Source organism: Hipposideros armiger, unplaced genomic scaffold (assembly GCF_001890085.2).
Source record: "Hipposideros armiger isolate ML-2016 unplaced genomic scaffold, ASM189008v1 scaffold_97, whole genome shotgun sequence".
In the NCBI taxonomy this organism is placed as follows: domain Eukaryota; kingdom Metazoa; phylum Chordata; class Mammalia; order Chiroptera; family Hipposideridae; genus Hipposideros; species Hipposideros armiger.
The window spans coordinates 2,658,946-2,676,428 of NW_017731447.1; the positions used below are offsets into that span (position 1 = coordinate 2,658,946).

Consider the following 17,483-nt stretch of genomic DNA (forward strand, 5'->3'; position numbering starts at 1 on the left):
TATGATGACTATCCTCATATTCTACTTTGCATATTTTATGTGAGTCTATTTATAAATTCCTTAGAGGTGGAATTGTATATCAAAGTCATTTTGTATTTTTATTTTTTGATGGAAACTGACAAATTCAGTAACTAGTTGTTTTTAATATAGAAAGACCTGCTTTCCTTTTTGTGGAAAGGAATTATGAAGAAACAGAACAACACACTATCTGGTGATAGAGTAGATTAGAATTCAGCTTTGCTAGATCTGGCACAAGTTTTCTTGCATTATTAACATTTGGACCAGACAGTTCTTTGTTGTGGGGGCTGTCCTGGGCATTGTAGGATGTTTAGTATCTTCCCTGGACTCTACCTGTTAGATGTTAATAGCATCCTCCCCAGTCATGACAATCAAAAACATCTCCTGACAGCACCAAATGTCCTCTCTGAGAGGTGGTGTGTGTGTGTGTGTGTGTGTGTGTGTAACCCCTGGTTGAGAACCACTGATTTTAGTATAATGCTTTGCATTTAGAGATTTCTCAGTTCTGCATACCTGAATCTAACTACTTTAGTCCATTTTGCTCAATAACCACTGGCTGATTAACTATTCTCCCTCAAAATCAAAAAGTAGCAGGGCAGGGGAAGCAATTTCTATTTTGAAATATGGTAGGTGACAAACCACTCAGCTCAGGTGAAATATATGCATGGATTTGGGTTGTCAGGACATTAGCTGTGCTTACTGAAGCTCTTGTGGTGCCTGTGTCACATCGCTGGGGCCCAGGGACTGGTTAACTTGTGTCTGCATGTTACTGTGGCTCAAAGAAAGTGCCATAAGCTCTAGGAGACGTAGAGATTTAAAATGCCTCCTGTGGGCCGGCTGAGGGGCTCAGTTGGTTAAGAGTTAGCTTAAGAGCGCGAGCTCTGAGCAACAGGACCACCGGTTCGATTCCCACATGGGAGAGTGACGCTGCGCCCGAGCTGAGCTGCCAACAGGTGGCAAGATGGCTCAGATGGTGAGAGCACATGCTCTTAACAACAAGGTTGTCTGTCCGAGATGGTGGGCTACGCCTGCCCACAACTAAGACTGAACTCAGCACCTTGAGCTGAGCTGCCGCCCAGATGGCTTAGTGAATAGAGTGTGCGCTCTTAACAACGAGGCTGCTGGTTTGACTCCCACATGGGATGGTAACACAGCACCTTGAACTTAGAGGCCACAAGCTGCCGACGGGCAGTGAGACTGGTGCCCTCCACAACTAAGATTGAAGAACAACAATTTGGTTGGTCCCCTTCCCCAATTCCCCAACACTGTCCCCCTCCCCCAATTCCCCAATTAAAAAAAAAATGTCTCCTGCTTTGGTTCTATTACCACACAGATTATGACACTGCTTCTCAGAATGCCTGTCAAAAGCCTCCCAGAGAATGAGACATTCCTTCCTGTGAGATGTGTTCTCAGAGGCAATGGCTTGTGCCCGGAAGCCTTAAGGGCCCATCACTAAGAGGCAGAGATATCCTATTTCCTTCCCTCAGAGCCGCATGCAAAGTTGCCCACTCAGGAACTCACAAAACTCTTACTTCCCAAGGTATTATCTCTTTGATCTCATTACTCCAATGAGCATCACTGCAAACTTTACATGGCAAGTGACACTGCCAATTCGGAGATGCTCGATGATCCCACTCAAAACAGCAGTGGAGGGGCGGCTGGTTAGCTCAGGTGGTTAGAGCGCAGGCTCATAACACCAAGGTTGCCGGTTCGATCCCCACATGGGCCACTGAGATGCGCCCTCCACAACTAGACTGAAACAACTACTTGACTTAGAGCTGATGGGTCCTGGAAAAACACAGTTCCCCAATTAAAACAAAAACAACAACAACAAAATAGTGGAAGCTGGCCAACCCTGTCCCCTTTTGCCATTAAATAGTCTTCCTTGTTCCAGACCTGCCCTTCTACATTTTTGCCCAGCCCACTGCTGAGCTTGACCCAGTGCAGCTCTCCCACATACTTATACTCCAGGGGCAGCAACATAATGTATACACATTTAGTTACAACTATATTTGTAGCAAAAAATGGCATTAAAATGTTGCCATATACAATATACTTTAAGGAAGTTAAATTATAGGCATGAAGGATTACTGGATGGCGGTAAAGCATGGAGAGAAATAGGAAAAGAAGCCGACAAAGAGATTTATTTCTATTCAGAATAATGGCAGGTGATAAATAAATCAGCTCTGGTGTTAACACTTCTTTGGAATTCCTATTCTTGAGTTTCAGGGCTTTAGTTGGGTTTGCTTGAGCTCCTGTTGCTCTCTCCCTTTCCATCTGTTGGGCGCCACTGTTTGGTTATCTATGCCTGGATGTCACCATGTCCCAGAGAAAGGGCCACAAGCCCTAGGAGGGAAAGACATTCAGAGGACGTACATTAGCATCTGTACTTTTCTGAGCGAGCCACCACAGTGAGGCCCTTCACACTGCAGCCACTCTTAGCCCCCCTCTAGCTCGGATGAACCACCGAGGCTCTTCCACACGTTCACAGTGAGAGGCCCTGGAGGTGCTGCTCCTGTAACAGCAATGCGACTCCCATCCCGCCAGGTGGCTTCCTGTCCCCCTTTTCGTCTGAGCTGAGACAACGCCACTGCCCAGGCTCAGGGCCTCCACAGCACCTGGGCTGGCTTCTGCTGGCTCCTGTCTCCCTGCCGTTGCTCTGTGATGTGTTTTTCTCTATCACCTGCCTTCTTGCCCTTTAACAGCAAGAGTAGTTTTTATTTTCCTGGGTCCGTAGTATCTATAGTGCCTGGCCCAGGGCTCTGAACGCATTTGCTAAATGGATGGATGAAGAACATAACTCCTTTGTTCATATTTTCCTGCTTGTTCTTCAGCCTACTCATATTTCAGGTAAATTGACAATTCATTAAAAAACCCACCTAAAACAAGTTTTGCTACTTCAAAACTGTCACATGTGTTGATGGTTCAGTTTAAAATTCGTGTCTCTAATAAGTTTGTACTTTGGGGTTTTTTCTTCTCTTCTAATAGAATCATATATACCATTATTATCAGATACCATTCTATTTCAAATTCTGACTTTTCTGACACATATTCCAATTAATATCACCAATACCAACTGGAGGTCTTTTCACACAACAGAATAAATTCTCAAATTCATTTGTATTTGTAAATATGCCATCAAAATGGAAACTATAAATATTTTGAAATCAACATGCATAGTCTATTTCATATTATTTTAAAATTCTTTCCTTGTTCATTTCTAAATGTCCATATACCTTGTTCTGTGTTCCTAGTTAGTTTTATGCTGTTTAAGGTGAGGGATTTTTCTTTTGTTTCTTTGTAACTACTTAGATTTTTTTGGGTAGTCTCAGCTCACCATAGTATTCAAACACATTTGGGAAACCATATATTACAAGAAGGGACAGACCCCCAAATAGACCTTCCATTTGGACTAAATGTAACTAAATGTAACCAACCAGATACTGAAGGCAATGTGCTCTAATGGTTAAGAGCTCTCACTGGCAAGGCTGGGATTCCAAAATGACATTACAACTTCTCAAAGTATAGCTGTTACTTATTTTTGTAAAGTGCTTTCCGTTCCTTGAGAGAGAAGAACATCCAAGGAAGTAGGAGGCTTTACTGAATCACGGGATGTAATGTTTCACTGGCTTGATGTGGTCTTATTTGTTCCAAGTCAGTGAGATATTCTAACTAATTATAGTTCTTATGGCTCAAAATCAAGATGTTAACAGCCATGTCAACATCTAAGAGAAATCAGAAGGCAAATACAATCATATGATAAAATCTAAAATGTCATGTCACTTTCTGAGATAACCTATGCTTCTCTTTATTATCCTTTTTGTTTCATGGGAAGTGTGGGAAGAGTTAGATTTTTTTGTTTTTAAATTATCTGACTGAATTTGGGTATTTACCAACAGGCTATTATATGTCATTCATCCACTCCAACAACAGATGACTTAAAAATTATGTGAGTGTGCAGAAAAAGCCATAGATATGTGACTGAGGTTGTTTTATCCTTCATATTAACTTTGTCCATGAACTTTTGAATACATTAATTACCTTTGAATATGTGAAATTATTTAGTAAAAATGGATTTCAAAGAATTAGTCTCTAGAGAAGTGTTTTAAAACACAGTTACTTTCTTTAAGTAGTACCAGGAAACATCCAGTAGGGAGACGTGATTGATAACTTTGACTAAGTCAAAAAGTAACAAACCTCAATAAATGTTACCCATCACTGTCTTCTCTACCTTTTTCACACTTCAAGGAATGCCCTCTAGTTTTAGTGTTTGAGGACTGATGAATTTTTCCCTCAGCTAATCCATACTCTTTCGTGATGTTTATAAATTTATAAAAGTAAATACCCTGTTGGCCTTTACCTTTCTACACTGAAAAACCAAATGCCAGCTCCTGCCCCAAACCTTCCAGACTCCCTAGCTGGAAATTCTCTCTTGAAAGCTTAGGCCACTTTGCAGCATCACTTACAGCCTGGAACCATGGCTCATTTATGTAGCTATTTCTTACCCCCACTAGACAGGAGCCCCTGGAGAGCAGGGTTCCTGTGTAAATCAACACACCAGTTGCAGTGTGGCAGGGGCTCAATAAATATTGGCTGGCTGAGGAGCCCGGCTGTGCTTCTCTTCAATCTCACTGGCCATGAGACCTTTCTCAGGTCTCTCCCTTTCCTGGGATGCACAAATGAAAGTGACTTTGTGCTGTCCTGGGTGGAAATGCTCTATAGTTTTGAACAAGGGTGAGATCATTTTAGCTATTTCTGATACTGCTCTTTGTTGGCTATTTTTCAAACTTCATGAGTACGCCATGCTTCAGGGTTGAGAAGCCCACAGAGACTTAATGAACAAACCCTTTCCTGAACTTCACTGATGGCTCAGAGCACAGAGCCTAGACAGCATTCTTCTAAACGCACTACCCAGCAGCACCACTTACTCTGGGGCTCAGGGCAAGCCATCTAACCTCTGTGTGTTTTAGTTTTCTCATCTATAAAGTGAAGATGATAACAGAGCCTATACTCCATAGGGTTGAGTGTTAGTTTATCAAGTGCTTAATAAAGGTTAGCTACCTTTAGGTTAACATCCCATAATTACCTCGATTTTGATAGGGATTTTCTTGTAAAGCGTATTCAAAGGCATGTTTAAATGGTAACAAATCATGTCTACTGATTTACAACTATTACTTATCCATAACTTCAAAGAATGCTTTAGTCAACTCCAGTTTTAATGATCTAGTTTTTTTCATAAAGCCCAAAGATTAAAGTCTTTAGGACTCACAGCCCAAAAGTAGTAAATGGATAACCCCTTGTTATTGTGTTATACAAAATGTTATATTGCAAATATAAAATTGTAAGTGCCTGGCGGTTAGGTCTCAATCATAAAGATCCACGTTATAATACACACAGCATAAGATACTTTGCAAAACTGTCATGCTCTGGTGTTTTAAAAGGTGTAAATAAAATAATAAAATGTGCGGGCTGCTTATAGTCTCTTCATCCTCTGGGCCCTTGCTCCTCCCCCACCCACACACAAGCATTTCAGGAGATGCAGGCAGAGCCCTCACTCGTTCTTACCTCTCCGTCGGCCACGGCAGAATAGTTCACTTGGGCAACAGTGACTGTGGTTGGCAATTCGGAAGCATCAGCCAACGTGGCCACCGTTGCCCCTGTACCAACCTAAAGAAAAACATGGAAAGTGAGACGCATCTACGAACGGGTCCTTCTACTGCTCCTTTACGCGGAAGATCCGGTTAATCCCCAGTTCAGCACAGATGATGATTAACACGCTTTGTAATGTGAGATGAGTTACTAAATTCATATCTCAGACACTAACCTGAGTTTCATAGTTTTATTTCAACCAAATAAATCAATACTAGAAGCCATCCCATTTCACCACCTGTGCCCAGTGTCAACCAACTTTCTCCTCTTACCTCAGTCTGAATGTTAGAGGTTCCCCATCTAGAAACAAACTGCGTTTTTCCTCAGAAGAGGTAATTCAGAAGGAATATTTCCTGGCCACTAACAGAGTGAAATGGTAAAAAAGAAGCCATTTTTATAGCGCTCTGTTTTGGAAGTGTCCAGAAAAGCTATCTACAGCTCTGTATTTTAGCAAAATGCAAATAATTAAAAATATTATTAGAAAGTCAAGTTTAGGTAGGAAGATCTTGGGGAATGATATGAAGTTCATACAAGAGTTTGCATAAAGAAACCTTTCTCCAGTCTGAGGTGAGGTGCGCACAGACCCACCTGAGAAGCCACAACCTGATCACGATAAGGTTTACTCACCTGGATAAGTGAGACGGTGCCATCAGGGTTACTGAAGGTCTGGACCACTGTCTGTGATGGTACGAGATGGGCTATACTGTGCGTGGTTGTGGCCTGTGTTTGTGTTTGCTGATCTTCAAAAGCGTATAAAAGGTCCTCCCGCCCATGCTGTTTGTAACAGTTTTTAACTATGGTCCGTAGTGCTTGGGTCCATGAAACCTGTCACCAAAAGACCAGAAAAACACATAAAGTCACAAAAAAATGTGGGCTATTCATTCTCACTATGGAATAAGTGGCTGCTTATTTATCAAACCAAACCTTGTATACAGTAAACTCTCTTAGGATTACTTCCCATAGACCAATTCTGGTACAAAGAAACTCAGCACCAAGTACCAAAGATTTCCCACTGGTTTCCTTCCCAATCAAACTCTGGTTTAGCTGTTGGGTTTTATACTCTATTCTCACCTCATGCCAACTCTTAACCTTCTCACAAAAGAAGGTTAGTCTTTTATATATTAAGAATTTTATATTAAGATTCTCAGTAAATTTCCAAGCTAACTGAAAAGAAGTATGCAGACAAATAGGGATGACGGCTAGTTTAGTCTGTCTTCTTTTTTATCAGCAGACCTGGCCGACTTCACATCTAATTTCATATTTATATTTTTCAGCAGTGATTCTTGCTTATGAGAAATAAGGTCATTTCTAAGTCTTCGAAGTGATTAATACTTCTACTTCAAGTTTCTTCGGTTTTCCCAAGCACCTCATAAAATTAAAAATGCTCCGAAAGGCAACTGTGCAGAGAAGTGTAAATTCATGGACCCATCTGGAGTCTTTACAGTGATGGCATGATGAATGGGGAAGGCCGTAAGTCAGAGAATATCAAACCTCTTTTAGGGGCCAGGTGTAACTATTACATGAACGTTTTTAGACTTTTAGCATAAGAAGTGGAAGGACAAAAATTGATGAGTTGATTCAGAACTGAAAAGCAACAGGCAACTCAGACCGAAGGGCACTCACCCTCTGTTTTTGCTCTTCTGTGCGGACATCACTCCGGACATTTGCCCACGGGATATCCTCAGGCCACCAGATGGGCTTGCAGCTTTCTTTGCCCCAGCCTGGTTTTCCCCGACCCGTGGAGTACTTGAGCATCTCTGGAATAAATGCCCGAAGCTGGGCCTGGAAGACAAGGGTGGTTATCAGTGACCGTGAGACACACCTGGGATGTGTTTGCATCTCCTGCCAAATTCTAAAGCTACCACAGAAAGCCTTCCCGGAGGGCCTGGAGAGCTCCAAAATGCGACTGGTAAGAATCCATTGTTTTCGGGGGCCAGCCGAGTGGTGCGATGGTTAAGAACTGGCTTGGGATGCCAGAGGGCCCCGGTTCGGATCCCACATATGAGGGCCAGTTACACTGCCCTCCAAAAAAATAATAAATAAATAAAAAAGAATCCATTGTTTTCCATATGTTAGTAGAACTCTGCGGGGACTGAGAATTACACATACTGCGTTTCCCCGAAAATAAGACCTAACTGGAAAATGAGCTAGGGCATGATTTTTCAGGATGCTTGTAATAGAAGCCCTACCCCAAACATAAGCCCCAGTTAAGATCATCAGCCAGACATGACTGTTTGAATAAATGTAGAATTTTGTACATGAATAAATGTAGATCATTGGAGCAAAAATTAATATAAGACCCGGTTCTTATTTTTGGGGAAACACGGTATGCTGGTAAAGTAAACCTTAAGCTGTATCTCATAGGCTTGTTCCTGTAAGATCAAGAACACTTGCCCCCAAGTTTGATTTCTGCCCTAACATACTACTGATGCTACAGCTTATGTCCCTTCTATAGCTTCCACGCACTTAAGGTATCCAAGTCATCATGTTTTCAACATTATTCTGGAGGTAGTAACCAGTGCAATCAGATAAGAGGCGAGGAGCAGGCAAATCATCATTATTTGTAGATGGCATGACCGTGTACCTGGAAAACCCCAGAGAATCAAATGAAAGACTACTCTAAAAATAAGAGAATTCAGTAAGGTGGCTGGTTACAAAACATATGAAAATAAACAGGCTTTACTTAGGAAAAGGGAAAAGAACCCTAAAACTCTTCTAGAAAGTTTCGAGTAAGCTAAGCCAATGTTGATGAGCCTGACAGACAGATATAGTGAAGCATGTGGTAAAGGCCTTAATCACATTATGGACTTCACTCAGGTTCATTTTACAAATCGAACCTAGAGCAAACAGGTGTTAAACCATACAGACAACTGCAATCCTTTATCTCCTGGCGCAGTCACTACACATGTGTGTATGCTGGGGGAAAGGGGGTGCCCACTTTGTGAATATTCTTAATTGCTGACCATGATTTTCGGCAAGAGACGCAGTTTATCAAGTTATAATCCTCCTCCCCAGACCTCCTGCTTTCCTTATAACCTGGTCTGCCACACTCCAGAGACAAGCTGTATCCCTCATCTAAGGACATATCAATACTGCCTGTATGGCTTCAGACCAAAAGGAGAGAGCAATTTTAGCAAAGGGTCAGACCCAAGGGCATGGGCTGTAGCTGTAACATAGAAAGGAAAAAAGCAGAAATGGGAATACTAAAGTATTCATGAGTGATGAGTGCAGCAACACGTTTATATGGGAGAGCCTATTGAAATATCAGGTGTTCTTATTTAAATATTATTTTACCAGAAGATAATATAAATTATAGTATAATAGGGAATCATGCACCCAAATCAGTCATGTTTACCTGATAAAGAAAGCTGTGGCTGACAGTGTTTACATCATTAATGCTTGTGCCGAGCCTGCCATTTTCCCCTCTCTAAGTCCTCCCACTCCTAGACAGTCTCCTCCCTACAGGATATGATTTAATACACTCCGTATATATTTGGCTCTGCAGCACCAAGCAGCAGGCTAATAGAAACGGATCCATTTGCAAACCCGGGCTATCAGCTGGCTCATGAGGTCACTCTTTCAGTTATTTTAAGAAAGTGCATCTCAAAGTCATTTTTCCCTTCATCCTGGCTTCCTGGGAATGTATCTTTTTCTAGCCTCAGATATGCAGAGAAGGAAAAGGCTTTAATCCTCACGCACAATATTTACGTTTCTCCATATAAAAAAACAATGGCTTTCTCTGATGCATAAACAAAATAAACCGATACCACAGATTTTTATAAGTCTCGCCTTTCTTTTAATCCCAGTAACAGTCTCCAAAAGGAGAGTTCTTTATATCCATACCTAGTACAGCCTGGAGATAATAAAACAAGAAGGCTAAATGTCTCTAAATGAACAGAAGACTAAGTGTCCAGAAAGACTCTCTGTAGCGAACACCTGGCTGAGTGAGTGTGCTCAAATCCTACCTGGAGCCCCATATACTCTCTATTCTCATGATTTTCTCAGCTTCTGATCCCCCACCCTTTGCACCAATAGTTCCCCACGCTCCTCAGTCTGGGTCACCCTGGCACCTGGCTGACACCTTTTTCCTCCTCAGTCTTGCTTTGGCCCTTCTCACACCAGGATTTCCACTGGGTGTCAAGAACTTGTGGGTTACTTGACGTGTGGGCACAGAACCAGCCTACTCACTTATCCACTTCCCTTTCTTGAAAAATTGTCTTTCCAACAGCTTTGTCTTTGCCAGTAGAACCCCACCTCCTTTCCTCAGACACCCAAACTCAGAACCTCAGCTTTACCGCTTTCTTTCAACACCCATCGAGCCACTCACTGCAAGTTCAATTCTTTCTTCTTTGAAATGTCTGTGATATCCATCCCTTCTCCTCTGATCCCATCTTCATCCCTTCCTAGCCCAAGGCTAGTGTATCCTTCTAGCGGCCTTTCTTGTAGAATTCCAAGTTCTCCCTGTCTCTTCCTCACCCCACACGTCCTTGACAGACTGGGTCCCTAAATGTTACATAGCTCCAGTGCTCAAAACCCTTCCAGTGGCCTTTCCCTAGTAACAGCTAAACTAGATTCCTCTGTCCAGCTTTTCCAGCCCACCCCAATTTGGCTTCCCACTTCCTCCAGTTCCCACTAATTCCCACCAGGCCACGTTGGTCCTCATTAGGCAAGTCTCTACACTGTCTTACGGACTGCTGACTGAGCTCATCACTGCTTCTGTGCCTTTTGATTTGCTCCCCTTTCTGGAGTACTTTCTCATGCTACTATTCCAGCACCACGGCTCAGTCCTTAATGCCCAGCAAGTCCTACATTCTTCGTGAAATATATCTTGACTACTTCTTGAGTCAGCTTTCTGGATACATCAATAAGAACACGAGCGCTAGACTCAAAGGGTTGGCTCTGAACCTCAACTCTCTCTGCATCATAATTTTCTCAACTGTAAAATAGTAATGATAATGGCAAACAGGCAGGGTCAGCTGAGAAGATCAGAGGCACTGAATTAATAGCATGTTTATTATTACTTCGGTCATCAGCCATCTTTTCAAATTCAAAGAAATAGCCAACTTTCTGAAAAGGGTTTTCTAATATTAAACATATGATGATATACAAAAATACATTTATCCTTAGTTTTTCAGGTTGGATATAGTGGAAAAAGGTAGAAGGATGCAAAAGAGTTAAGTTGATATGTATCTGTGTACATGTGGTTGAGGCTGACAAATAAAGAATGCTAGAATCCAGAAGGAACAAAATGACCATCTAGGCCAATTCCTTGCCTTGAGGAAGCAATCTATTACCAACACACCTCCATGCATGGGTAGTTTAGGTGATTTCTTTTACTGGATCTTCGAGCATTAAAAAAAAAGTGTATAAGTGGATTACTAATGGAACTCATTAGAAAACTGGACTCAAGTGTAACCATAATTAGAGGAAAGAGAGAACTATGAAACCTCTCAAAGATGTTTTATGTGGTACAAATCTCTAGATGGGGGGCCAGCCGATGGCTTGTTGGTTAAGAGTTGGCTTGGGACGCCAGCTCTGAGCAGCAGGGCCCCAGTTTGGATCCCACATGAGGGCCAGTGACACTGCCCTCTACAGCTAAGATGNAGGGGAGAGGAGGGGAGGAAAAGGAAGAGAGGGAAGAGAGGGGAAAGGAAAAAGCACTGGCAATAACAGACTCATAAACTGCTTCCTCTCTTTATGCCTCAATTTTTTAGTGTCACCTGTATTGTCCCATTTCATTGTTGAGCAAAATAAAAATTCTAGGTTCACTAACTTTCTCTAAGTGAAGAACTGGTAAGAAAAGGCATGTTCAGGTTATTCAAAAGTTAATGCAGGTAGCATCTATTGTATAATTACTATTAATAATACCTTTGTGTGATGCCTTAGTTTTCAAAGTGCTTTCCCATACAATACCTCATTTTTTCTTCCTCTGACTCCGTAAGGTAGGAGGGCAGTTATTATTCTCACTCTCAGAAGATGAAACTAAGACCCAGGGCTAATATGTAGTAGAACTGAGACTAAAGACTAGATCTTCCAACTCTAATAAACCATGCTAACTTTCTAATTTGTAGAGAATTCAATAGAACACATAAAATTAGAACATTTAATTTAATTTACTTTCTTCGGATGATTCAGAGCTCATCTTAGAATTGTATATAGAATTATATTTGTAAATTAGGGTCCTCAATGTAAACATCAGTCATCTCCACATCATTCAGCGCAGACAAGATGATTAACAGAGCTGTCTGGGTAACCGAAGTCCATCTCTATTACAGTGCACTTCTACAATTCTGGAATTTCATCATTTTCAAGTCACGAATTACCCATATGGTCTGAATGCTAGAATTAGTGTCCAATTAAACTTACTCTGTCATTAATGGCTAGAGACCATATCTATTTCTGCTTCTTTGACTATAAAATAGGAATTATATATATATAGTAATACCTTGGTTTGCGAGCATAATTCATTCAGGAAACAAACTACTTGTATTGCAAGACATCGCTTGTTTACCACTTTAAAATGCATTAGAAATTTTGCTCATCTTGCAGAACACTCACAGACCAAGTTACTCGCAATCCAAGGTTTTACTGTACTCTGGAGGGCAAGGATTAAATGAGATACCCCTGTACAAAACTTAGCAGCATGCCTTCCAACACATAATAGCTTTAGAAGAGAAAAATAAGAAGGAAAAAGAAAGAATTGCTGACATCTTCACCCAATCGTAAAAAAAAGTAATCTTTGGACAAAACAAAACAGAAACATCATCAAACCTGCACTTTAAAAAGTTAAGTTTAGGGCCGGCCGAGTGGCGCGATGGTTAAGAACTGGCTTGGGACGCCAGAGGGCCCTGGTTCGGATCCCATATATGAGGGCCAGTGACACTGCCTTCTACAGCTAAGATGCTGAACAACAGCTCAACCTGGAGCTGGGCTGCCATGAGTTGCCAGCGATGGCAGGTGGGTTGCCATGGGCTACCGTGTGTAGCCAGCAGCCAGCGTGAGCAGCCAGCAGCTGCTGTGAGCGGCCATCCAGAAGCCAGCGACTGATCTGCCTCGCCCAGGAAGAGCGCAATGATGGTGCCAAGTTGGGCCAGTGAGACAACGTCCTCCACAACTAGACTGAAGAACAAGAGGATAGCAACTTGTCTGTTCCCCTCCCCCAATTCCCCAATAAAATCTTAAAAAATAAAAAAATCTCTGGATGGGAAATGTCTCAAATTCCTAGGAAGGAGATTAATATTGGCGGCAAGAGAAATAGAAGCAACACAAAAGGAAGGTTATTTTCACAGGGAAAAACCCCATTAAGTTAAAAAATGGAACCAGAGTAAAATTAAGTGCAGGAGTATAAGTTCCAATGCAGAGGGAGATCTTAGATTTTTAAAGTACTAATTATCAACTGTACAAAATTTACTCCTTTATCAAAACAAGAGGCAAAAGGTACCTTCTATAAAAGTTGACTTTTCAATTCTGTACACTTCGGGGATGAAGGACACTAAGTGCATAGAGATGATCTGACTTCACTGAATAAAGGCAACTTTCCATTAGACCATCTTTACACTGCCCAAGTGAACAGTGCTGAGGCTGAAGGGACTATTAATACGGGAAATGAGTGGTCCAGTAGAGCAAGAGTTAAGCAATTCCCTTCCAGAATGCAGGACTGTACTCTCATTACACTGGATTAATTACTGGTCCTGGAGAGTTTTGGAAACCCAAGCTACTCAATGTGCTTGTTAAGGAAGGTTTGTCTTTAATCCGCAGGGGAGACAATCAACAGGATCAGCAAAGGTAAAGCCTAACCTCTCAGGCCGTCCTCTAATTGGGCCATGACAAGCTTTCCCAGCCTCTCACTCGTTCTGCTCTAGGGCTCTAGATGGCCTTAAAGTGCCCCGCTTGGTCAGCAGACCCACCCCAAACCAGCAAAGAGTAGAAAGTACCACTCCGTTCAGGGCACACTCAGCAGAGAAAAAAGATATCAAATTCACACCAGGGCAGTCAAAAGGAAAGATTATGTGGAAATCACAGACGGTTTTAAAAGAAAAGATTTTTTAAAACTCTAAAAAGTTTCATCTGGCCAAATGAAACAATAACTCTTACTCTTCTAGAAATTTTCCACTTGTTAATTCTTTGCTGTCCAACAATGCATTAGCCTTATACATCCCCCAAATTCCCTGCTCCTCTCATTCTTCTATCTCTACTCTACATGTACTGAGCCTGGGGATTTTGAGGCTTCTGGTGGCCACTTATGTTCAGTTACCTTTCAAACCAAAACTTTTGCCAACTCCACCTCTACTGAAGAGATCAAAGAATATATAATAAATTTAAAGAGAAGCCTGGTAAAATCAAACCATGTTGAAAGATGTTTTCTTTAGCCTACAGGAAAACAGGAATGTGGCAGGGAAGGAAAACTGGAGAATTTTCAGGCTGTGGCTTCATGATTTTAATTTAAAATGATGAACTTCCAGGCTGACAGACCCAATTATATTCCAACAAATATCTAAAGGGCATTAGAAAGCAAAAGCATAATGATTCTTTTGCTCACTATTTGGGATTATCTGTCCCACTGACCTCCATTCACAGAGATAATGAAAGTGGCTTTCCTTACTAGAAACACCAATCCTACACCCCCATTCCATAGTAGTGCTGGCAGAAACACTGGCTTCTCAATCTCATTTCTCCACAAAACACATTCCCGTAACAACATGGGAAGAACAAGTTTGGAAGGAAAGACAAGTTTAGAGAATTTGAGTGACAGCCAGTGAAGATACTCATTCAGAGACTCCTCTCTCAAGCCAACACTTCTGCTTCTCTTCCTCCATACCCACCAACCTATCAAACTGTCTTCCTCTCTTAGTCAAAATGCTCTTAAAGTTCTACCTTCTCTTTGAAGGGCCTCAGATTGGTCAGTTTCTGCGAGCTTATCCCAGGTGTACTCTTTTGTACAGAAATTTAAATAACATAGATAAAGTCCAAGTCCTCTTTCGACCCACCCTCCCCCAATCTAGTCACTTGTCGAGAGGCATTAGTTTGATGACCAGTCTTCCTGATAGGCCAAATTCTATGCATTAACATAAATACATGCTGGAAAGACACAGTTTTATGTGATGAAAGAAAACGCAAACGGTACTAGGTATATTGTACACATTTTATTACAACTCACTTTTTCCCACTCAACATTTTGCCATAGAGGCCTTCTCCTGGCAGTGCAACTAGAGTAATCTCATTAAAAAAGTAGTTGCCTAGAGCTGTGGTATAGATGTTTCCATTTTATTTAACCATCCTGCTATTGATAAACATTTAGGCTATTTATAGCCTTTTGCATGCTTCTTTGTGTACACGTGTGAGGATTTCTCTAGCAGAAAGGTGGAATTGCTGGTTCCTAAGAGTATATGCATTTAACATTTTAATGGATGCTGCCAAATTGCCATCCAAAAAGACTTTGCAAACCTCACTCCTACCACACATATTTTTTTACACTCTCCCTCCCTTTTTTTTATTACCAAGCTTTTTTATTTTGGCTGATCGGGTATGGGCGAAATGGTTTCATTTTCATTACGAATGAGATTTTTATATGTTTACTATTTGTTCTTTTTTGTGAACTGTTCAGAGCGTGTTGCTTATTTTTCTAATTAATTTGAAGAAAATATTAATCTGTCCGGATATGAATTGTCATATCATTTGCAAGTATTTTCCTGAATATGGAACTTATTCCCTTCCCTTAGTATTCCTAAATATACCCTTATTCTTTTACTCTACTTAAAATAAACTATGTTCTATTTAAGAACACATCCAATGTTTTTGTTACCTTTATAGTCTCAATCTCATCCTGCATACCTAATATTTACAAAATGTAGGATGGCATCATATACAGAAACACCTTTTAATAATTTTAGATAGTAAGAAAAGCCTGCTTTGCGTATGGATTCTGACACTACGGTTTGGAACTGTTATCTCCAGCAGTGTTTCTCAAAGTTGCCTGCACATTGAAATCGCCTGGGGAGATGAAACACTCAGATGCCTGGATCTCATCCCCAAAGATTCTGATTAACTGGTCTGGAGTGTGGCCCAGATACTAGGATTTTAAGTTTCCCAGATGATTCCATTGTGCTGCCAAGTTTGAGGACCGCTGAACTAAAATACTTTTTAACCAGTCCTTCTTCTTTAAAAAAATTTTTTTTAATTGGGGTAAAATATACATAACAGAAAATTTACCATTTTAACATGAACAATTCAGTGGCGTTAAGCACATTCACAATGTTGTACAACCAACACCACTATTTATTTCCAGAAATTATTCATCATCATCCCAAACAGAAACTGTCCCCATTCAACAGTAACTCCCCATTTCTATCTCCCCCAGCCCCGGTAACCTCTATTCTACTTTCTGTCTCTATTAATTTGTCCATTCTAGATACTTTATATAAGTGAAATCACATACTATTTGTCCTTTGTTTTGGCTTGTTTCACTTAGCATGTTTCTACTCTTACAGTAGAAAAGGCCAGATCCATGCTTTTTCAAAACAACAACAAAAAAAACAGTCAAAAAAACCTGAATTGATAACTGATGTTTTCTAAATAAAATATATCAAGCCCTGTGAATAATTTCTTTCTAATGAAGCGATCACTGTGCTGAATGTTTCTGAAGGTTTCCCTGAAAACTGGTGAAGAATTACCTCCTGTTACATCATCAATCCAAGGGAATATTAAAGCAACAAAGACTGCCGCAGTGAGAGTAAGAGGACGTTAAGTTCAAGGGGGAGAAGGAAGGAAGAAGGGAAAAAAAGAGTGGATTTTAATCAGTAATATTGGACTGGTCTTTCCAGAGTTACTTCTTCTCTAATTATAATCTTTGACTGGATCTCTTCTAACACAAATTCCAGGATTTACAGCCTCCCAAGAACAAGAAAATCCTACAGAAGTCAAGTGCGGTAAAGGGCAGAACTGATTTCCACTAGCACAGTCATAATGATCGCTTAAAGGCTCTTTAAGAAACGATGTAATCCCCTAAACTCAAAGTGCAATCTGGGAATCAGCAGCTTTGGCATCATCTGGGAACTTGCTAGAAGGCAGAAGCTCAGGCCCCCTACTCTAGACCTACTGATTCAGTCTGCATTTAAACAAACAAGAGCTTCGGGTAATTCCCAGGCACGCTGAGTGTGAGAAACTTGATGCCCAGCCTCTGGTTCCTGGTCTGAAGTAGCCTAGAAAATCCTAGAAAGCTAACCTGGCTTTCAAAATCTCTGAAAAAGATGATGCCATTATTTCACGGTAAATGTATTCTGGGGTTGCAGGATCAACACCAAATTAAGATTTCTTCTGCTAAGACTCTTTCAATTCTTATACAAAGAGGCAGAAAGATATGGGAGTTCTAGCCACTATTTTTAAAATTGCCTAGAAATTCAAGTTTTTATTATATCACTAAAAATACTGTAATACAAAGCAATGTGGTTTTTATCACATGTAAAAAAACGGATTTTATCAAGATCAAAATATGTTTGTAATAAGAAAAACAGAAGCTTTTCAGGTAAACATTCTATTTACTAATAAAAAATTATACTTTTAACAAAAAGAAACAAAAAACAAAACTACAGAGCTGCTTCCTAAAAGAATCAGGGCACTTAGTTCACAATGAACTTAAGATGCTCTGTCACTTGTAGTTTCAATCTCTGTAGGAGACAATTTTGATAGTTGTTAGAGCAAGTCAAGAAATTCTTTTAAAACAGTAAACATTTAGTGTAGATTAGCTGAAATACTCAACCTGGGTGATGATCACAATATAGTTTGTGTGTGGGGAAGAGGAGGGGAGGGGAGGGGAGGGG

General features: G+C 40.8%; 1 protein-coding gene across 1 annotated transcript in view; it reads right to left on the minus strand.

Moving 5' to 3' along the window:
• The window catches only part of NRF1 (nuclear respiratory factor 1), a 126,516-nt gene that overhangs the window by 40,046 nt on the left and 68,987 nt on the right, over positions 1 to 17,483 (minus strand). Inside the window, exons 7-9 of the mRNA XM_019646089.1 lie at positions 7,291 to 7,449; positions 6,295 to 6,492; positions 5,574 to 5,685 (exon numbers count right to left, since the gene is read on the minus strand). Coding sequence (XP_019501634.1) covers positions 5,574 to 5,685; positions 6,295 to 6,492; positions 7,291 to 7,449 — 469 coding nt within the window. The remainder of the gene's footprint in view (positions 1 to 5,573; positions 5,686 to 6,294; positions 6,493 to 7,290; positions 7,450 to 17,483) is intronic.